The sequence below is a fragment of the Electrophorus electricus genome, chromosome 3 (assembly GCF_041902795.1).
Source record: "Electrophorus electricus isolate QZ-2024a chromosome 3, ASM4190279v1, whole genome shotgun sequence".
Lineage (NCBI taxonomy): Eukaryota > Metazoa > Chordata > Actinopteri > Gymnotiformes > Gymnotidae > Electrophorus > Electrophorus electricus.
The window spans coordinates 2,654,760-2,676,861 of NC_137499.1; the positions used below are offsets into that span (position 1 = coordinate 2,654,760).

The following is a 22,102-nucleotide window of genomic DNA, read 5'->3' on the forward strand; positions in this document are numbered from 1 at the left end:
TGGCCTTTGTAGATTGGTTGTTATAATTTAGTGTTTAGACAGTTGCCAAATGCTGATGTTGCCATAAGCACCATACAAATGTACATATATTTTTTAAGATTCGCTAAGACTACCAGCAAGCCCTTGAACTCAATGCCTCCTCTCTTCTCTCGTTTGCTCTGGTGTTATGCCTGCGATACAAGATAATGTGATTATCTACCACTGTGTAGAGGCAGCAGGGAAAATTCGTGTTCAGTTGACATAGCAAAGGACCTCAATTCCCTCTTTTAAAGAATGTTTTTCCCCTAATGGGTGAGAATGAGCACTTTTTACAGCACTTGTTCCCTAGACTACTTTGGGACTTTTGATCTCATTGGAGTGAGCTGTAGCAAAATGTCTGTTTACCAAAATTGGTAAGATAATTTAAAAAGTGAGGGAAGAAAAGTAGAATGTTATGAACTGGCTTCTTATTCATACACAGTTATGCAATGCTGAATAAGGTAGCTGAATAAGGAGGCCACAGTATTACCCAAGTCCATGTTATGGTCAGCTTCTGCTATCTGATGGGCTTTGAACTGAGGGACTGAATCTAATTGAGCTGTGACAGGTTGAGTCTCTTTTAAATTGGGATGGAAGCCATTTTTAACTAATGAAACAAAAAGAACAAAAGATTTGTTATTTGGTGCACACATCAAAGTCTTCAAAACATTAACGAAAAGCTTTAAGGAACGTTTAGCTTTTTCTGTGAGCTGCTCTTCTTTCTAATCACCGAAGGCTTGTATTGGTGACCTAATGATCTTGGCTCGGTATATTTGCGAACTACGTCTCACTCATGGCAGGCTGACAGGCTTGCTGCCATGTGCTGATGCATGGCAGGTCAGTTTTGCTGCCCTTTGCACACATTAAACAAGACAGATGAGCAGAGCCTTGCAGGACACAGTAAACCGAACACACAGGCGCCGATTCCAACTCCTCCTCCACAGTCCGCGCTCAAGAAGAAATTGTATGCACTCCAGTGTGACCCTGTCTATTGTATGTGTTTAATCGTTTTTTGCAGAAGAGTTAGCGGCCAAGAACTTAAGAATACTTCAGAAAATATATTTTTAAAAATTGTTTTTGTTTTGAAAAAAAGCCCTGGAAGGAAATGGTAGTAGTTCTCGTCAGTGTTTCTCTCATGGTTGGCAGTTGATATGCAAGTGCCTCGTGCGAGTTGCCTTCCCGAGGAGTGAAATGTCTCGATTTGTTTATTACGGTCCGAGTACACAAGACCAAAGCAAAATAAATCTTTTGGGGAGGGGAGAGGTGGCTGCTTTGTAAAAGCAACTTCAGCCGGAACCTTGACACATAGCCCTCTGACGCTCACTGGTCATTGGCATTCTGGGAGATAATGCAAGGCATTCTGGGAGATAATGCAATGGGAGCAGGCGCCTGCGTCCCCGAACCAGCTAATTGGCAGATAAGTATCATGCAGTATGTGCTGTCGTACATGCACATGTCAGCAAGCTGCGGAGCTCACGGTGGAATAAGCTGAACTGATGCTGAGTGGAGCCCTGTGAAATCTGTCCACAGACTCATTATTGCATATTAGACTTTGGAGCATTTATCATTCTAGGGTATTTAAAATACAGCAATGCCAGCAGTGTATACAGTGTATACCCCCTTCCAGTGGGAGGTCATATCGATGTTGTCATTACTTGGATCTGTTGACGCTACTCCTCCAGCTCCCATATCATCACTGGTACCATTAGCTTGGTGGTGTCTGCATTCTATAGGACCTTAAACTCAGTAGTAACTGTAAACTGTCAAAAATGTAACCCAAAATCATTAAAACATAAATTGAGTGTTGAATGGTTTAAACAGAATTGTAGAAGCGTGTGGAAAGAATAGATGTAAATTATTTTAATTATTTGTTGAGGAGACTCCTCCTCCACCAGGACGCCCAGTCCACACATTCAAGCAAGCACATTCATGAGATAGCCAGCCAGCAAAATAGAATAGGTTTTCATTCAAAAACAAATGTTAGAAAATGTTATCTATAGTGTTACCAAGGATGACAACACACTGCAGGCCTTATTTGATTGATATGTTTGCAATGTGCAAAATATATATATATGTATCTATATCTCCACTCCAGGGAGACTACCCAACTAACCAGAACATCTTCACCTGAGTAGTGATGTTCTACACTTGTTCCCTCTCTAGTTAATGACTCTCTCCTCATATATAGACTACCCTTCCTGCATTGTTTATCTGTCCATACTGAAGATAAAAACCTCCGCGTTTGGATCCGAACATACCTGTGTCCTAGTGTTTACTACAGTCGATGGGTACTGCGGTTTGTGCACATCCATGGCCAACTATGCAGAAAAGCCTTCACAAAACAATATTTGTAAGACAAAAATGTATTGCTTGAGTTATGTTTCCATGTTTTCATGGAAACATGCAGCACAATTTCATGAGTCAGTCAACATGTTTCGGATACATTTAGAAGGAAAATGTTTTTAAAGTGATAACAACTACTTTTTGTTATCACGTTAAACACATTTTTACCCCACACTTCCTGTGTGTGTGACTGCTACAACCTTGATGTTAAACTTTTCTGCCTCTTATCTCCTATCACGGTGTCTCGATGATTCACAAGGTACAGCCAGGTATAAATAGTACAAATTTCACTGTAGTTTCCTAAACAAAACCAGGACATTTTTGCAAGAGATGCTTCATCAGCAAACTCAAAAGGCTTCATCAGGTAGACATGACGAAGGACTTCTGTCCAAAACACACGTGCACACACACCAATTTGTCATAACATTAAAACCACCTGCTGCCAAAACAGCTCTGAAGCATCCCTAAGATTTGGACTCCACAAGACGTCTGAAAGAATCCTGTGGTACCTGACACCAAGACATAAGCAGCAGATTCTTTCAGTCCAGCATGTTTTGAGGTGGGGACTCCATGGATCAGACTTCTTTTACAGCACATCCCAAAGACGGATGATGGGATTGAGATCTGGAGAATATGTCGACACCTTAAACTTTTTGTCATGTTCCTCAAAGGCCACTGCCATTAGGGAATACTGTTGCGGTGAAGGGGTGTGCTTGGTCTGCAACAGTTAAGCCAGGTGGTGCACGTCAAAGTAACATTCACTTGAGCACCACACTGCCTCCATCGGCTTGCCTTCTTCCCATAGTGTGTCCTGGTGCCCAGTAGTGCACTTGCACACGGCCATCCACATGACATAAAAGCAAACATGACTCATCAGATCAGGCCTCCTTCTTCAGTTGCTCTTTGGTCCACTTCTGATGCTCGTGTGCCCACAGCAGGCTCTTTCGGTGGTGGATGATCTCGCTGGTCTATGCAGCGAGCTGCAAATCACTGTGTGTTCCGACACCTTTCTGTCATAGCGAGCATTAATATTTTCAGCAGTCTGTGCAGGAGTAGCTCTTCTGTGGGACTGGACCAGATGGGCTAGAGTAGCTCTTCTGTGGGACTGGACCACCGGTTGGTTTTCCTCTGACTGCTTTTGGAAGGTACTAACTGCTGTACGCTGGGAACCACACACAAGTACTGCTGTTTTGGACATGCAGAGTCACAGGCGTTTTGCCGTCATCAGTTGGACCACGTCAAAGTGTGTGTGCATGTGTGTGTGTGTGTGTGTGTGTGTGTGTGTGTGTGTGTGTGTGTTTGTACATTTTTAATGATCCAGTGCATCTGGTCTTGTAGAGCTGTTCTCAGCTGCTTGACTGATGTTGACATGAACTCTAGTTACAGCAGAGTGATTTGAGCAGAGAGGATATAACTACGATTCTGTTATTACTGTTTTCTATGCAAACTCACATGTGACAATTAAACACAGTGCTCTGTGTTTAATGCAAACCCCAAGCAAAATTCAGAGAACAAAACAGCAATAAGAAACGGGAGAGAGAGGAGAGTGTCAGCACGGTCAGACTCTCACTCACCCATTCTATTAACGTACATCATTACCTGTCAGCAAGCTTTGAAAAGTGCATGTGCACGTGGTGCGTTGTGTTTCCCAGTAAGAATAACAAAAAAATACTACAGCCACATTTATATGATCACATAGGTGGTGATTTATCGCTCCATGGAGCTATTTTGATCATTCTTGGCTGCTCGTGGTCGCCAGCACCTTCCTGCTGTGCTCGTGTTCAGGCCAGCTGGAGGTGTTGATGTTGAGCGGTGCACCGGCAGTGTGTATCACAGCGCCACACCTGCTCAGCCCTGCCCACCCCCTTGAAGCGCCACACCCCCGATGTCGATGGAACCGCGCGAGCCTGGAGCAGCCTCCTTCGTGTGAGCCTGGAGCCTCCTCCCTGCGAGCGTCCGCCGAATAAAGGCGCTAGCAGGATGAGGCTGCCACTCAGCGCGGTTCTCCGGCCACGCTCCTGGATCACCTCCTTTCCCTGCTTACAGCGCACCTGGCTCAGCTCACTGCGAGCTAATGAGACCTTGATGAGTTTAAATGGGCTTGTTAGAGCGAACAGAGCTAAACTCTGCACTCCTGGACCCGGGAATGTGAGCGAGTTCCACACAACATGGGCATACGTAAACACACACATGCACACCCCACACACTCATGCAAATGCTGCCCTGAATTCCCTCTGCCTCTTAGCTAACTCCTCTGTGCAATTTAAAGGCTGCTAACTCCATGAAAGACAGAAGAGGTGGGGAAAAATCTAGTTATTTGTTGCCACATTTAACACAGGAAATGCTTCAAAGGACACAAATGTCTTCGATTGCTCATCTCTGTCTGTTTGCCTGTTTCGTGGCCCATTGCATGGTGGGAAGCAAATAGTTTATTTTTAAACTATTTACACTTTGACCAGGTTAGTCCATCCTAACGATCAGGTGCAGGCCAGGCTGCACTACCCCTCGTGTTTGCTGGTGTGACTCGCTGTGCACGATTGCAGAGGGTCGCCGGGCTGTAATTATCTTGTAGAAGAGACATTTGTCAGATCAGAATGCACTGTAAGAATAGAGAAAGGTAATCTTGCTCCCCCCGTCATGGCACGGTTTCCCTGCTTTAGGGTCATTTCTGTTCAGCATAATCTCAGAAGGAAAAAAAGCATGTGAAGCAAAGTGTGGAATTTTATCCATTCCTAAAGAGAGGATCTTCCAGAAACTCCATCCCAAATGCATGTGTAGCATGTATTTATTATATGGAGTTTTATTATTATATATGAGTTTTAGTTTGGAAGGCTGTAATATGCTTTTACCTAAATCTTTTAACTCTATGGCTTCAAGCCCAGTGCAGTCACTGGGCCTGCTTCCAATTATTTCATTAACACCTAGCTCGTCCTCACAAACTAGCTTTCTGTTGTCATGGAGACGTTTGCGTGAAGTTGTGATACATTGTTTCTTTGTCTTGTGTGACTGGAGGGGAACAGACTGCTGATCTTGCTTTTAAAATGGACTGTTCGTGTGCTGGGTACATCCTCTCCACACAAAAGACATACTGATTCAGAAGACATGTCCAAAGCTTTCTCACTCGCTCGTACCACACGAGTTGCTGGAACGTCTGACCTTCTCAGCTCTGACGTGACCTGTCTGGTGCGTGCACACATACACACATACACACGCACGCACACACACACACACACACACACACACACACACACACAAACACACACACACACACACACACCGAGAGCCAGACTCACATTTCCTGCATGAAGTCTTTGGCCCCTAGCAACGCTAGGGTCTCTGGTCCCTAGCAACGCTGCCACGTGCATGTTAAAGGCTTGGTCCTGACATTTAGCAACGAGCATCTCTTTCAGGTGGCAGGTCACCTCAGAATTCCTGGGCTGGTGGAAAACCTTTGGAGCAGCACTGCCCGCACGTTGCCAAGGTTCCCAGAGCGCTCCTGACCACCACGGAATCTCCTCTTGCTAGCAGGGATGTGGTCTCAGCCCAAATAATCACAGCCCCCATTAGCCACTTGAAGAAGCTTTCAGGCAGAGAGTATACACTTTTTAGTGTTACATTCCTGCTGTAATTAAAATACTCCCACTGGAAAAAGTTTTCTTTTTTTTTCTGCAGATGTGGAAAAGTACCTGTGGCTTGACGATTCAGTCCAGTGCATTCTGCACTTTTAAATTTGAGCTCTCGCTATGGTCACTGTGGATTAATTTGCTATTATATTCTGTGATTATTCATCAAACTACCTGTCATCAATAGTGCAATTGCATTCAATTAGAACGTCCCTTCAGATTACGCTGATGAATACAAATGCCCAGCAGTAATTCCCACGCTTGACTACAATGTTTTTAAGGCTAATGGTTTTAGTTGAGTCTATAACCTTGGCCTGCATCACCTTTTGTATCTAAGATGTGTGATGCTCAAGCTTTGTTAATGCCTCTGCTCTTCAGAATGAGTGGAGGTGCACAAAGAAAAGGCCATTTATTCAAGTTATTCCAGCACTCCATGTTTCAGTTCTTTTATAGGAACGTAGGCCCAATTAGTTCTCTAAAAAAATCTGTTTGGGCAGTACATTCTTAAACCACTTCGGACAAATAACTGGGAAGAACGTTCTCTGCTCAGAGCATTGTGACCAGAAAAAAAGCTGGTTTCATAAATATTTTCTTAAACTGATTAAATTGAGCTGTTGTGAAAGGATGTTTAAAATCTACAGCTCTGCTTCACAGAAGAGCATGGTATGTTTCTAAACTGCTTTTGATATAATATGTTTCTCAGATGAAGTCTGTCCTCAGTTCCTTTTTTCTTTTGTTTTCTGTCTTTTATGTTCGTTTTTTTCTTTTACCTATATGGTAACTGTCGTGGTAGTTCCCATATGGAGAAATGTGTAAGTAGCTCTAAGGCTATAGATTTGCTTGGCGCAACTAGCCGACATTTACCTGGTTAATTACTCAGTTCGGTTATTTTTGTATGGGGTGCTGCATTTTCAGCCTTATAACAAATTGGCTCCATTAGCAGCAGTATACAACATAAAAAATGACCGATTTAATGACAGCACACTTGTAACTGCTTCAGGGTGTGTGTTTTAAATGTTTCTTTCCCTATCTAACAGATTGTAATATGCAGTAAACTTGCTGGTAAAAGACACCAGTTGTTCATGGTTGGATTTGCTGCTGACTTTTCAAAGGAATATCTGCCTACTGTGAACCAAATGAACCAAATGAAAAGTAATGAAATCACACACAGGGTCACACCCCAGGGACAGTCAACATGAAACCGGTGTGATGGCACGTGACCCTTTACAGAGAGAAATTGCATTCGATCCAGTCTCGGTAGACACACAGATAATATACATAGGGCTGTGCTTGTAGGGTGTTTACTGAATGCTGGCAGTCTGGACCTAACAACGATGCCCTTTATTCAGACCTGGTACTGCGCAGTATTGCTCTGTTGGCCCGGCTTCCCCAGCCGCCCCTCTCCTGCCTGGGTCACGGCGCGCCGGCCGTCCACAATGCCACTTCCTCGCGCGGCATATCTGCCCTCTAGTGACCCTCCTGGGTCTGTGCCATGCCAGGTATCGGGTGCCCTGCTTGAAAAAGAACGGCCTTCAAGGAAACACGGACTGCTGCACAGCTGTCTGGCAGGATAGGCACCTGTGCTGTGATAAGAAGTCTTGCCGGCTCCTCTGATGTGGACAGTGGTGAACATAGCCATTATGGGTATGCCAGCTTATCCTTCTGCCCACATTTACCTCAATATGTGGATATTTTACCTCAGGTATGTTTGATGCTAAAGTATCAGAACCACAGGGACTAAAAGAATGTCATTCCTCTTACCCGAATCAGGGGGCCCATTGTGCTGCATCTACTTGCTCGGAAGCCTGGGTCTGGGGCAGGTGCCGCAAGAAAGGTCACCGCAGACATTCAAACGAAAAGGTCAAAGAAAATAGGATACGTTCAGTGGTTACAGATAAAAAGAGTTGCCAGGTTTAGGCACAATAACACAAGCAATTATAGATTCTTATTGCCCTAAAGATAGTTGTATTTTGTTCGACAAACATATCCTTTTTCTTTCTTTTTCTGTTTAGCAGATGTGGCTGATACTGAAACGTGTCCCTTTGCGTGAGCTGGTGCGTACGGCACCGCGAGCATTGCTCTACTCGGAGCTCAGTTTAATATTACAGTGTATTGTCCAATTCTACTGGGCCCATTAAATGATAGCCCTAAGGCATAATGTAGACTTATGGGGGTTATAATGAAGGGCTTTGTTTGGGCCATAAAGTGGAGTCTGTTTAAATCCAATCTGATTTAAGGTGCAAACACTGCAATCAGATGGGAACACTCAGGCTGGCCACCTTTCTTGCTGCTTATCACATTCCTTAGACTTTTCCCGCTCTGTTCTCAATGTTTAGGTGCCTTGTGCCCTCTAAATCGCTTGCTTCATTTTCTGAAGGAGGCTTTTTGACAATAAGCCGATTTTTTTTTTCCCCCCCAATAGTATCATTTTAATACTGATGCTGTTTCCTTGGCTCATTTGTGAGACTGAGTCCAGAGTTTTGTATTCAGTTTGAATTAATTTGTATGAAATAGCAGTTTGACCTTTACGTGAATGAAAATACCAAGCTGAAATAGCATGAATATTTTTAGGGGACAGTTTTTACCTCATAAGCGTGTCCCTGTGGAGTGGGTGATCTGTGTATGGCTGATGTCATGTTCAATGCCCCCTGTCTGTTTCTGGCTCTGACAGAGACCCCGCTGAGGGGTGACAGTGGTCAGGTGGACCACTCTTTCTCTGACTCCTCCCTCTTCAGCCACTGGGGCCAGGAGCTGAGCCCAGAGAGCCGTCGGGTGGCCCTCAAGATGTTCCAGTACTACGGCTACAACGGCTACCTCAGCGACCGTCTGGCCATGGACAGACCCATCCCGGACTACCGACCCGAAGGGTGAGGCATCTCCTTGGTCCAAAACCTCGAGAGGGTTCTTTTATGACAGTACATGACTTTGTTAAAACTTAACTGGAACTAGAGCTGTATTGCTCCTGGTCTGACTGATACCAGGATTCATTTTTGACTGGAATGCAATCAAAAGGTTAAATGTTTCTGAAATATTGACATCCCTGTGTCTGGAAAGGCCTTTTTAAACAGACCATTGGGTTATGATAGGTATGATAGTAAGACAAGACATGGCTCATGTAAGCGCACTTATGGAGACGCATAAAAAGAGCCTTGTTTTAGTTCAGATTTCCCTGGAAGTTTTTTATTGCTGGTTTGAACAATTGAGTATGTGCCTCCATGGCTGACGCAGACCCACACAGTTTTGACAAGCATTGAGTTCTGGTTTAGAAAAGAAATGCCCTGTTCTGTGACCTATAATTACTGTGTCTTTTTTGTTGAGGCGTGAGACTCGTATTTGGATTTTTTTTTTTCTTGTTTGTTTTCTTTATCAGGGGAGTAAAATTCAGGCGGATGTCACAGCCAGTCTGTGCTCGGATCTCACAGGCTCTTTGAACAAACCTAAAACACCCACACGGGTCTAGTTTTCTGCAGCTTTTTATACGCTCAGCTCTGTAATACTGTCAGAATCATTGACTCAACCAGCATCGGTCTGTAGCCCTGTCAGTTACAGAAAATGTTGACTGAGCTGACACCGGAAAAATAAAAATGACTTCTAAATTGCCATGCTGACATTTGGCGGGAAAAAAATGCTCCTGGTTTTTCCCGCCTGACTGCCGGTTCTTCGGCGCAGCTTCTCTCCTTCCTTCCCATCTCACCCGTGTGCTCGTCGCGCAGGTGCAAGAACGTCACCTACCCCAGCGGCCTCCCCCAGCTCAGCATAGTGTTCATCTTTGTAAACGAGGCTCTCTCCGTCCTCCTGCGCTCCGTCCACTCCGCCATGCAGAAGACGCCTGGCCACCTCCTGAAAGAGATCGTCCTGGTGGACGACAACAGCAGCAGCGGTGAGTCCGCCCCCGCCCCCGCCCCCGCCCCCGCCCCCGCCGACGCGGCCGCCTCCAGCCTCGCTCCGCCACCACTTGAGTCTGGTTGTTTTATTTCTTTGTGTGTTTATTTATTTATGTGTATTTTCATTCTTCTCCACTGTTAAGGAATGGAGAGAGTGAGGAAATTGAAGTTCGCTTTTTAAAGGGCAGCTAATTTCCTGGAACGCTGACGGGGATTAATATGGAGGGAAGCGTTATGAAGAACGGGCACTTCCTCTTTGCTGTGTGCATGCCCATTTGACTTTCCTCTGTGTGATTCTTAGCCTTAATACTTACTCACTGTATGCCTTGATGACTTCATTTCTTTAATCTAACCTTTTAATGTGCATAATTAGACTCTATGCAGAGTGGATTAAGAAGATGGGTGTAAGAATACTAATTAGCAATAATGTTTGGGTAATATTTGCCTGGGGTACATTACATTAGGGAGAGCATAAAGCTAATGTTACATGAAAACAAACCCACTGTACACATAAGAGGGCATTGTTTTACTTCAGAAGCTCGTTCGAGTTAGTTCTAGTTCCTTAGGTCTAGGTAAATGGTTTCTTTGTTATCAGGTGCTGCGCGTTACAAATCACAGGGAGAAAATAACAACACATGTAATCTGGGTCACAAGAGTCTTTAGTCACTGTTCGTACACCGTGATTGACAACTGTGTCTTCACAAGTGGCTCAGACTAAGCATGTATCCCTCCCACTGACAGGAGGTTGCATGAGATGAGCTCTGTTGGGCTTCAGCTCCTGTGTGCCAGCAATGGCCTGCTGCATCCCACCTCAGGGGACCCGTGAAACGTCCTGGAGGATCGGAGACGCTGCCCCTGCTAGCGGCGGGATGTTGTCCCTCTTTGGCTGTTTTCAGTGCATCCTCCCGCCACAAGGGTTTTCAGATGGATGCATTTCGCCCGTCTTTAGGAAGCACTGACGTTTCGCAGACACCGTTGCAGCATGTGTATGCATGCCAGTGCGCTGTCAGATGGCGGTGCTGACAGATTGACCTCTTTCGTGATGGCTATGACTGCTAGTGTCATCACCGCTAACTGCTGTCGTCCAGGCACCTCTGCAGGATGGTGACCTTGCCCGCCTGCGGGTAGCGCTCGGTTCGCCATGCCGCTCATTAGCATGCGGCCGGCGCTGTGACCGCCGCGCGAGGGCGGTTAAGGTGGCCTCACTGAACCTGCACTAATTGGTCAGTTTTGTGGACCTACAGGTCATGTGTGTTGTGTGGACCGGCAGGGGCGCCGGCAGGGGCGCCGTCTTCAAACCCTGGCGGTGGGCTGTGTCTGCACGCCCAACCCAGCCAAGAGTCATGGGGTGCCCACTTGAGCTGGTGACAGGAAGTCCACAGTGGGGCCTTAAGCATGTCAGTCAATGGCTGAAGGGCACTGGGGAATTAAGCAAAGGGAAAAGCTGTGGTGGTAACAGTAACCCCCAGCCTCCCTCAAAAATATGAAATCTGTCTGTTTTTATACTTTCCTTGAACACAACTGCAGGAGATGAAGTGGGATTTGTTATCTTAATCCACTGCCTTAGTCTGCTGTCCTTCTCTTCTGGTGCATAAAACCCCCTGTGCTTTTCACTGGGTGCAGGGGCTAGCATGGATGGAAGGCTTTGCTCCTGTTGCTCTTAGGGAATCTGTCATCATACGTTAGCAGATCACTCTGACATGCTGTTTCTGTCTGTCCTCTGAGCAGCTCCGTATATAGACAGGACAGGGTGGGGGGTGGAGGGAGTGTGTAGTGCTTCCTGAGCTGACAGGGTTTTTTTTCCCTTTCTGTATTGTCCAGATGATAAATGTCCCCTTTCTGCTCCTCTTCACTGACAGACAGCACCTAGCCGAACAGTAAGGGCCATAGAGGGGTTTTAAATGTCAGAGGTGGACACCAGGGGAGCAAAAAGAAAATGTCATTTTCAAAAGCTTGGATGTCATATGATGCTGTTTGGGGAGCAGTGTGGAATACACTTTCTATGTCATAACAGAGAGCCGAACAGTGGTGAAGTTTGTGAAATGGTGGTGTCTGTGCTAGTAGTTTTGGTAAGAAGGGCACTCGATGTAGGGTTTTACAAAGGATTGATATTGCGGTCATGCGCATCTCAGAGATAATGTACCAGTTATGCCCAGTGCCTCATTGAGATTCATGCCAGACTGTTACTGGTCATCATTCTTCTTTCAGAGCAATTCTCTTTCATTTGAATTTGTTAATTATTAATCTAGAGGGAATGAAATATAATAAACGTGTTTGTTCTGATATGTACAGAGGAAATGCTTTGCTTGTGGCGTAAGGCTGAAGACGAGGCGGAGCGTCTCAGCCGAAAGACTGAGGCTGGGCCAGAGAAATCCTAGAGCAGATTTCATTTAGCATTTCCCTGTTTGAACCACGGACTCCATCACAGGAGGAGGGAGGAGGCATTAACGCAATTTGAGGAGCAGAGAACTCATATCAAACTTCCTGCCAAAAAACCAAAACAAAAGAAAAAGACAGAGTAGAAAGAGAAGACACACACAGCCATTCTGTGCACGTTCCCACGTGTAATTCCACCTTCTTGATGATCGATGAGGGCCACTGTCTGCTCAAGGGTAAACAATATAGCAGCGTGCTTGGCTGAACCGAACTGCGCGCTCGAGGGGAAGGCGAATTGCTTTGTGGTGGCATGGCAAGGGGCTTCGAAGCAACTTTTACCCAAACACACTGGCCTGATGACATCTCCATTAATAACTGCAACACCGTCTCCGTGGCAAGGGCCCCACATATGGCAGGTGCTCGGAGCTGCAGTTTCTCGCCGCGTCTGCATGCTTACGGACGGCACACGCTGCACTAGCTGTGGTGATGTGCGGGACTGTTTGCCTTCCTGCCTCGCTCCCTTCTTGCCTTGGCAGGCTGTCGGCTGTGGGTTCATTGGTTAGCTGGAGCTAATGTGTGATGGCACTGGGCACAGAAGCTGCCTGCAGTCAGATGAGAGCCTGCAGGCCAGACAACCCCAGGCAACAGCAGATCGCAGGTTCTTATTCTTTTATTCTGCTTGGGACATTTCGGTTACCTTCAGTTCTTGGGCTCCATGGTCAGCTGCTGTGTTTAGTCCCATAGCATTTCATTGTAATTTATATAAAGCCTATGATCATTTGTTTGTCTTAACAGCAACGTGCAACATAATTGTGTTGGTAGGATTGGGAGTCTGTGTGGCCCTTAGCCATACCATCTGCTCATTATCATAAGAAACTGTTTGTCATGCAGGGAAATTGGAAGTGATTGCACACACACAGAGACAAACACACATAAACATAATACATACATTAACACACACACACACACACACGTATGCGCATGCGCAGACATACAATCGTTATTCAGAATAGACTATAAAACCATATCCTATTCTCTGATTTAAACATTATTTGAAGCCATTTCTTTTGTCAATAGTGATCCAGTGTGCTTGCATGTCCCCTGGATTAAAGACCACAGTTCATAGCTAATGGGGTGGATTGTAGTTTCTTGCCATAAGAATTTAACACTGGAGTAGTATAATATAATTAGGCTTTAGAGAAAAGCAGAGTCAAGTGAACATGTACAGAAATTACTTATGTATTTTACATCCTGCCTCTTCAGAGCAGCCACTCAGAACTAATTCATCTCTTACTCATCATAGTAAAGACAAAAGCAAAGTGAGATCAGCTATAGCACAGACGCAGACATGAGTGCTAATAAGATTTAATAAGCAACATCTCATTGAGATGCACGCAGTGTATTTATGAGTGTCTGATAGTAGTGCCTTGACTGCTATGACTGATGCTCTTGAACTGTGCATCTGACTACATCTTGAGAACTTTCACACACTGCCACGTACAGGATTATGTCCATTCTACTAGTGACCAACAAACTCAGATGTAAACCTGCATTTGCACGCAATGTGAATGATGTGTTTTGCATGAAACCTATGCAGGAACGTTGCCGTGTAATTTACGGTATATATTTGGTTGAATTTACGGTAAATATTTGGTGAGGTATGAACAGAGGGGATGGAGGTTTGGCAGTCTTAGCATGCGAACAGCCAGGCCTGGCTGTAGTGGTTTAGCTCTGCCCCTTGGCTATGCATTCTGGTGCAGTGAAGTGACGCTTTAAACTTAGGTAACTTTACCACAGTCAGAGTCTACTGTGTCTTCTCCATTTAACCAGAGATAATGAGGACAGAGCAATGGGAATTGAGCCCTGGGACCTGATGCTTGTTCATAGTCTCTTCTCTCTCTCTCTCTCTCTCCCTCTCTCCCTCTCTCCATCCTTCTCTCTCACTCGCTTTTGCACTCTAGAGGAACTGAAGGATAAATTGCAGGAGTTTGTGGAAGAGACGAATGCTAAGCGCCCGGCCTTCATCAAGGTGGTTCGTCACAGCAAACAGGAGGGGCTGATCCGCTCGCGTGTGAGCGGCTGGAGGGTTGCCACCGCCCCCGTGGTGGCCCTGTTCGACGCCCATGTAGAGTTCAACGTGGGCTGGTGGGTGAACTGTGCAGCCTTGGGGAAAAAAAAGCACAGGGAATAAAACATTGTATTAATTTTGAATGAAGGTCCTTCATAATTTATGTTGATGCTGATATATGGTGTTGGATTGCATGTGTGTTGTGTTGGAGGCACTGAAGAGGTGAAGCACTCACATTTATAGGCAAAGCAATCTGTTTGATCCTGGGAATACATCCAGGTGTTCTCCTTTGAACACAAAGCATAATTCACTCCCTCTTCACTCTCCCTTCCCCACCCCTGCTTATTATTACACTCCATCGGAATCGCATTCCACATTCAAAGCAGCTCATGATGTAGGCTACCGCTGTTACTCACTTAACAATCTGACCCAGATATGTCAGAACAGTTTGAACAGCATCCAGAATATTTCTGACTTTAATTGGCTTTCACGTGATCCCCAGCCCAAGTTCGCTGAAATGCAAAACTTTGGGCTCAGGACCAAAGAGCTCAGTCTACAAACTAATGCATCCTGCTTCAGATATTTACTTTTGTCATTGTTCACCAAGGTGCTCCAAATGGAATTGCACTTTACCTTTGGCTGCAGGGCTGAGCCCATTCTCCAGAGGATCCAGGAGGACAGAACGCGGATCATATCGCCGTCCTTCGACAACATCAAATACGACACGTTCGAGGTGGAGGAGTACCCGCTCTCCGCTCAGGGCTTCGACTGGGAGTTGTGGTGCCGATACCTGAACCCACCCAAGTCCTGGTGGAATTTGAACAACACCACTGCTCCGATCAGGTAGCAGACCGGCTGTTCCCTTCTCTGTTCCCTTCACTTTGACTGTTTCCTCACTGGAAGCATTAAGAATTCCCACCATCCTTAGGACCGTTTGCATGTGCAGTCTCATATAATGTGGAGCTAAACAGGTCATAGGTAATTTCTTTTCAAAACTATTCCTTTTAAAAACAACAGTGTTTCCCTAATATTCCTGCCTCAGTCAACGTTAGGTTAGTTTTATCACTCTGTTGCCACGTTTGCCCCTCGACAGGAGTCCTGCTCTGATTGGCTGCTTCGTGGTGGACAGGCAGTACTTTGCGGAGATCGGGCTGCTGGACGAAGGCATGGAGATCTACGGTGGAGAGAACGTGGAGTTGGGTGTGAGGGTGAGTGATGAGGGAGCCCTCCACAGCCCATGGCGTAATGAAGACAGTGGTCTCCCACCTGAAAGATTAACAGCAACAGGGACTCGCTCTGCTTTTGGCACGGCTCATAGAAACTCTGGCAATTTATTCAGGTTGCCCACTCATCAAAGTGAGTGCTTCTTTGTTCCTGACTGGGATCTTGGCAAGATGAACCAGATAAAGTCTGCATAAATTTTAACTCAAATTTTCTAAGTTCTCTTAAGCTGTATCTGTAATAGGTTCATATATAACTTTGTTTTATCTAATTCAGATATGTTGTTTAATCTACACCTGTATAAGACATGGTATAAATGTTGGTGTAAATAATTTACATTAATTGTTTGTATGGACAGACAAGATAGATGTTTCAAGTGCATGTTGTGTGGGTGAGTTGGTGGTTAGGTATGTGCATGAGTATGCAGGCTTGTGTCTGTGCGTCTGTGTGGTTTTGTTTGTGTGTGCTTCAAAAGGCATCTGAAAAACTAATGGAAATGACTGGATATTGAAGATCACTCAGGGCCAGAAAAGACAACCTTCAGTGATCCTTTGCTTTAAATGGAATTAATTACATTTCTTCAGCTTCAAGCCCATTTCATCATTTGATTTCTGTGTGGACTGTGTTCATCTGCTGAGGTGTTCCTTCTCTCTGGCATCTTGGAAGTCTTCAAACAAACTGTACATGCTATCAGATGGACAAAAGGAGGTGTTAGGGTTCTAGAGTACAGCTATTTATAGGCAGCCGACAAGTGTTAGGGACAGTAGCACCACCAGACACGGATATCAGCTTTTGTGGTAACAGCTAGAAATTTGGCTAGTCCTCTACTGATACCAGTATATTCACAGAGTGGTCTACTTGCATCGCCTGCAATGATGTCATCATCAGTCAGTCCAATGGGAGCGGGTGAGGAGAGGAAGGATATGGCCCTTGTAATTATTTAATTTAATTTTCCTTCCTAGATTTCTATTTTTGATTTTCTGTGGAATCATGCACAATTTTCTTTTAGATACAGTAAAGGCTTTTTTTCCACCAAATATCCCTCACTAAATTGTGTATAAATAGGAAGTGAATAATTGTGATTGCACTAGCAGTAACAAAAGAGGCCCAGCATGGTGGATTTATACACAGAGTCCAATTTCTTACTCGACACAGGTTAAAAGCAGCAGTGGGTGGTGGCTCTATTCCAGTGGGAGGTGACCTTGATCCCAAGGGTTAATTGCATTTGTGCATGGCAAAAGCTGCTGGAGAGAGCAGATTGCAAGGGATTGGGGTGTAGAGGGAAGTGCAGGATTGGAGGGGGGGGGGGGTTACAGGATTAGAGGCCTGTGAGGCTTTGGCACTGAACCCAGGACACCAGCTCCATTTTAGCCCTTGTCTAGCCCAGCTGCAGGCAGTGTATTGGGCCTGACTGGGGACTGCCTGCTCTAGTATTCTCTGCCATTACTGCACTTTCACAGGAGGCAGGAGCCTTTCACTGTGTTGACCTCCACTAGCAGTAGCAAGTTGACTCATTCGTTCAATGATTTAAAGTTGCCTACATGCCCTTCTTTCCCTACACATCACACATGTGCTAGCTCTACATTTATGGCTTTTATCCAAAGCAACTTCCAATTATGACTGGGTACAAATTGGGCAATTAGAGGTAAGGTCCTTGCTCAGGAGTCCAGCAGTTGAGTGGCAACTTGTCAGTGGTGGGGCTTGAGCTGGCAACCTTCTGATTATAAGCCAATATCTTAACCACTGAACATTCACTATTCAAACTCATACCCTGCAGATGTGCTAGCATTCTGTATTGAAACTCATAACCAGCAGGTGTGCTAGCATTTGCTATTCAAACTCATATCCCACTGGTGTGCTAGCATTCGGTATTGAAACTCATACCCCTTTGGTGTGCTAGCATTCTGTATTCAACCTCATACCCTGCGGGTGTGCTAGCATTTGCTATTCAACCACATACCCTGAAGGTGTGCTAGCATTCGCTATTCAAACTCATATTCCATGGGTGTGCTAGCATTCGCTATTTAAACTCATACCTTGCAGGTGTGCTAGCATTTGCTATTCAAACTCATACCCTGCAGGTGTGCTAGCATTCACTATTCAAACTCATTCCCTGTGGGTGTGCTAGCATTTGCTATTTAAACTCATACTCTGTGGATGTGCTAGCATTTGCTATTCAAACTCATACCCTGCAGGTGTGCTAGCATTCGTCTACCAATCCCTGTAGAACCAGAAGCATTGCATGTCCTCCCCGTACACATTTTTCAAAGATATCGTTAATATCAGCGTTCTGGTTGGTGGATATGTGTTCATAAATCCTGTTTGGGGACAGGCTCTGACTGCCAGGCCTCTCAGGAGCTGAAGAATACTCCATCGAGTGCAGTGTTGTGGCTCATAAAGCATTTATGCAAATGCTCACATCTACACTTCAAAATAAATGATCATGCCCAGGACCTCTGGGAGGCCTAATGTACCTTAGATAGGGTATGAAAGTCTGGTGATGGAGCACGCCATGTCCACGTGGAAAAGCCAAACCTGGGCGAAGAATCGCAGCACTTCGGCGACTCCAAGCTGTGGCTTGCCTTACAGAGTTTTTTCTGACTTCCTTTGTTAACTTCTCATTGTTTCAGTCTTCACACACTGGATTTTTTTGTTTCCTTTTTTTTGTGTGAATCAGTTTAATCTATAAATAAGCCACAAAAAAGCTTTGGGTTTTTGCGGTAATGCTGCCCTACTCTAAATAAATCAGAAGCCACACATCATCACCTGGTGCGGGATCAAAGTTGCCAGGCTTGCTGCTGCCTAATGGTTGACTGCTGCTTGGAAAAAGCTGCATCTGCAGTAGGGTCAATGGCTGAAGGCCTGCTCCTCATCACTTTCTTTCTTCTGGTTGAATTTCCCTTGCTTACCCACTCTCTCTCTCTCTCTCTCTCTCTCTCTCTCTCTCTGTCTCTCTCTGACTCCCTCTGTCTGTCTCTCTCTCTCTCTCTCTCTTTCTCTCCCTCCCGGGGGACCGATATGGCTGATTGCTGATGATGCAGCTCTGTGTGGTAGGTGAAGGCAGGAGGTTGATGTAGAGGGCTCTAAGCTCTCGTCAATCAGGGACAGGTTGCACTATTCCTCCTTCCTTGCCCCACTGGGATGGGGCCAAGCCACCAGAGCAATATTGACTAATGAGGCTTATCCAGCGTTGCTGTTTCACCCCTGGTTTACCCTGGGGGTCTGTTGGGGGAGGGGGCGGGGGGTTGTGACATCGAGTGTTGACACTGCTGGAGCATTTGCTGCAGACGTGAAGGCGCCAAGCTGCCGGCTGTCAGAGCAGTGGGGATGTGAGGAGAAGGTATTCATAGAGAAGCCATCCTCAGAAGGTGCTGTTCATTGGGAACATCACTGGGAAAATACAGCAGTCACCTACTTTGTGCTGCAGTAATTGTATCTGAATTGAAAAGTTTCTGTTTATTGTGTGTATATGCATGTATGTATTTGTGTGTGTGTGTGTGTGTGTGTGTGTGCGTGTGTGTGTGTGCTGCCTTGTCTGTCAGACAGTAGAGCTTTCTCTGTTAGATAGCCCTGGTTTCTCTGTGACTGGCTTTCTCAACTATGGACAGACAGATTAGGGGGAATAAGGACAAACGGATATTGTGACACTTGACAACCATGTCGTCCTCTTTCACTAACTCAGATGTCTCTCTTTGCTGAGGAATGAAGGGGCTATTATGTGCTGGAATGGTTGGAATGGGACTTAGGCAATGTTTGCAAATTGAGTGATTGACAGTTCACTTCGTTTGAACAGTTCAGAATCTGTATTAGCACAGTGGGATAAACTCAAATACAAGGGAGTCAATGTTTTTGAATTTTTTTTTTTTGTCGTTGTTGATAGAAGCGTGTTTGTTCAGACACAGCAAGGCTGGTCACCGGCTGAGTACTAGCAGGGAGTGCTTGTAAGACCAATGCGCACACACACATTATACACACCATCCAAAACACATCACCACACCTCACATTATATGTTGCTGCTTGCTAATGTCGCAGATTAGAGTCGTGGGAAAAACGTGGATAATGGAATCAGAATTTGGTGACTGGGGAAATCTGTGTCACGACAAAGTAGATGTGGCGTTCTTTTGTCTTATACAATGATATGATATCGGGAGGTGGACAGCAGGTAATTCACCTACACACAGACAAGCTGCAGCATTGAACACAAGGAATGTGAAGTCTATGTAGCACCTGTGGAGCCACTTGCTACAATTTGCCTTGCATAATCCCCTCTTTGGGGGGGGGGGGGGGGTAATTGCTAGAGGACATTTGGGGTAATATCTATAGGCAGTCCCACTGACATCAGGAAAGGTTGGGTAGTGCTTAAGTGAACGATGATGGTCGTAGGTAGACATCCTGAGGGCTCGAGTCAAACATAAATTGCATAAAAGTAAACTTCACTCGTCTTGCAACTTTAACCTTAAATGATGACAAACTTGACATTTGTTGCCATTGTACTGCCGTTGTTAGAATGTGATGTTTGCTAACATTGCACTGTGTCATCATTACGGATGTGATTCACAATATTTGCATTCCTGTACAAACTACCCAAAAAAAATCTTACAGAAAGGAGAAGAGAATGCTTGATGTGCACCATGGTCTCACTGCCTGATGAAATATCATGTATGATTCAAATGTGCTGGGCCTTGAATGCCACCACTGGGAATGTTGCAAAACAGTTACGCCAAAGCCTACACTGGGATGTTAAGAAGGCAAAGAAATGTCTCTAATCATGCCTGCCAATTCCTGCAATTTGGTCTAATAACCTCATACCACACCCATTTCCGTTTATGATGGAAATATTGTGTAATGGTGAATAAATAAAGCACACCTCAAACTTCAACTCCAACTTAAATCTTGTGCACACCTCTGGTGGTTGGTGTAGGGTAATGAGCCACTTTGTTTATACTTAATACTTTAATATTTTAGTGCCAAACTTATGTGGCTTCAGCTTTCCCCTGGTTTCCATGGCACCAGTAAACCCTGCCTCATCTCATCTCTGCTATTTGATTCGCAAGATGAACGTGCCTGACTCATTGAAGCATGTCGCTCCTTCCCAAGGTTCCGTGGCAGTGTTGGTGTCTGTCTGGAGGACCCAGATATCTGGACATCAAGTGTAAAGTTCGTAGTTACCAAAACCAATGTGCTTTTCCAAAACCCCCTGGAAAACTCGACTGTCTGACAGTTGAAGCGTTCCGGAGCTCCCGTGGATGGAAGTCTGTGCTGTTGGATGGCCTTGCGTTTGCCGAGGGATCGGTAGCGGAATGCAGAGCACAGCTTCGGTTTTGGCGTGGCTCCCCGTGTCTCTCCCGGGATGTGAGTGCACTTGCCTGGTCTCACTCTACCACGTAAACTTCCCGCTCGTGCAGAGCCTCACGACAGGCTGGTGCTGCCTTGCCCTAGAGTCAAATTCCCAGCCTAACACCGTCCACACAGGCCCTGTCCTCACGCTGCTCTGGCATTAACCGACAAGAGAGGTTTAAGAAAACACGCCAAAGACGGAAGGTCAGTGCAGGGCACCTCTGCTCTGTGCAAGGGCAAAGTGAGACAGACTGAGACAGGCCTGCTGTCAGTCTGTATGGGATGCCGTTGATGCATTACATGAGGGTTTCTCATTAAGAGCCCTCATCGGGTTATAAATAGCTTTCTGCTTTTCTGAAGCCCTTCCTCTGTGTCCTTCAGAACACGATGCATTAGGCACACCATTTAGAGACAGAGTGTAGAGCTCAGAGTTTATGTTCCTCGGGAGACCATTTTATCAGTGTCAGGAAAAATCCATCATCTTCTTTATTAACTTTTCTTTCCGCATGATAACTCCGAAAGGCCTGTCCTGCCTCACGTTTCCAGGCCATACGTAACCAGATTTACTGCTGTGTTCCCTATGAATGCCGTAGCAGTGACATCTGACTGCTGTGTGCGTGTGTGTGACCCTGCAGGTGTGGCAGTGCGGTGGCAGTGTGGAGGTGCTGCCCTGTGCCCGAATTGCCCATATCGAGCGCGCCCATAAGCCCTACACCGAGGACCTGACTGCACACGTGCGTCGCAACGCCCTCAGGATGGCTGAGGTGTGGATGGACGAGTTCAAGAGCCACGTCTACATGGCCTGGAACATCCCACAGGAGGTGGGATCACCAAAAAAAATTCCTAATTCTTAATTTCTGCTCCTAACATGCATAATAGTGTTTTCACAGGTCTTCAGTCTGGTGAAAATGCTATCTCCTGTGAGCTTTAAGGTTTATCGCAGCTGATTGTATCTGTGCAATCTCCTTTCCCCCCCTGTTTGTGCCGTGCCGGAACACATCATATTCTGTTCTGCCTAATCCATCTTGAAACTTTAATCTTTGCCCTCGTTCCGCACAGCAGGGATGGATCTGTGTAGGAGAGCGCACAGAGCAGCACTTTTGTCTGTTTAGCAGCCATTACCTCATTTATAGCTGTGTCTCTCCAGTCGCTCGGTCAGTAGTCAGGAGCCTTGGCCCCTGCCATGTGCCTGTCAGGCAGACAGCGATTAAACGGATGTGGGAGGAGAGGGC

The 22,102-nt window shown here is 45.7% G+C and overlaps 1 protein-coding gene across 3 annotated transcripts in view; it reads left to right on the top strand.

The window, feature by feature from the left end:
• galnt18b (UDP-N-acetyl-alpha-D-galactosamine:polypeptide N-acetylgalactosaminyltransferase 18b) overlaps positions 1-22,102 on the top strand; it is a 47,863-nt gene that overhangs the window by 13,997 nt on the left and 11,764 nt on the right. For 2 of the 3 annotated variants that reach the window (XR_014121863.1, XM_027011615.3), the window contains exons 2-7: positions 8,656-8,851; positions 9,698-9,864; positions 14,206-14,389; positions 14,958-15,155; positions 15,406-15,520; positions 21,506-21,691. Coding sequence is in view for 2 of the 3 variants with exons in the window: in XM_027011615.3 (XP_026867416.1) it covers positions 8,656-8,851; positions 9,698-9,864; positions 14,206-14,389; positions 14,958-15,155; positions 15,406-15,520; positions 21,506-21,691 (1,046 nt within the window). In the remaining variant the exon portion in view is untranslated. Of the gene's footprint in view, positions 1-7,483; positions 7,629-8,655; positions 8,852-9,697; positions 9,865-14,205; positions 14,390-14,957; positions 15,156-15,405; positions 15,521-21,505; positions 21,692-22,102 lie in introns of all 3 variants that reach the window. The other variant, XM_081709533.1, reaches the window with a different exon arrangement.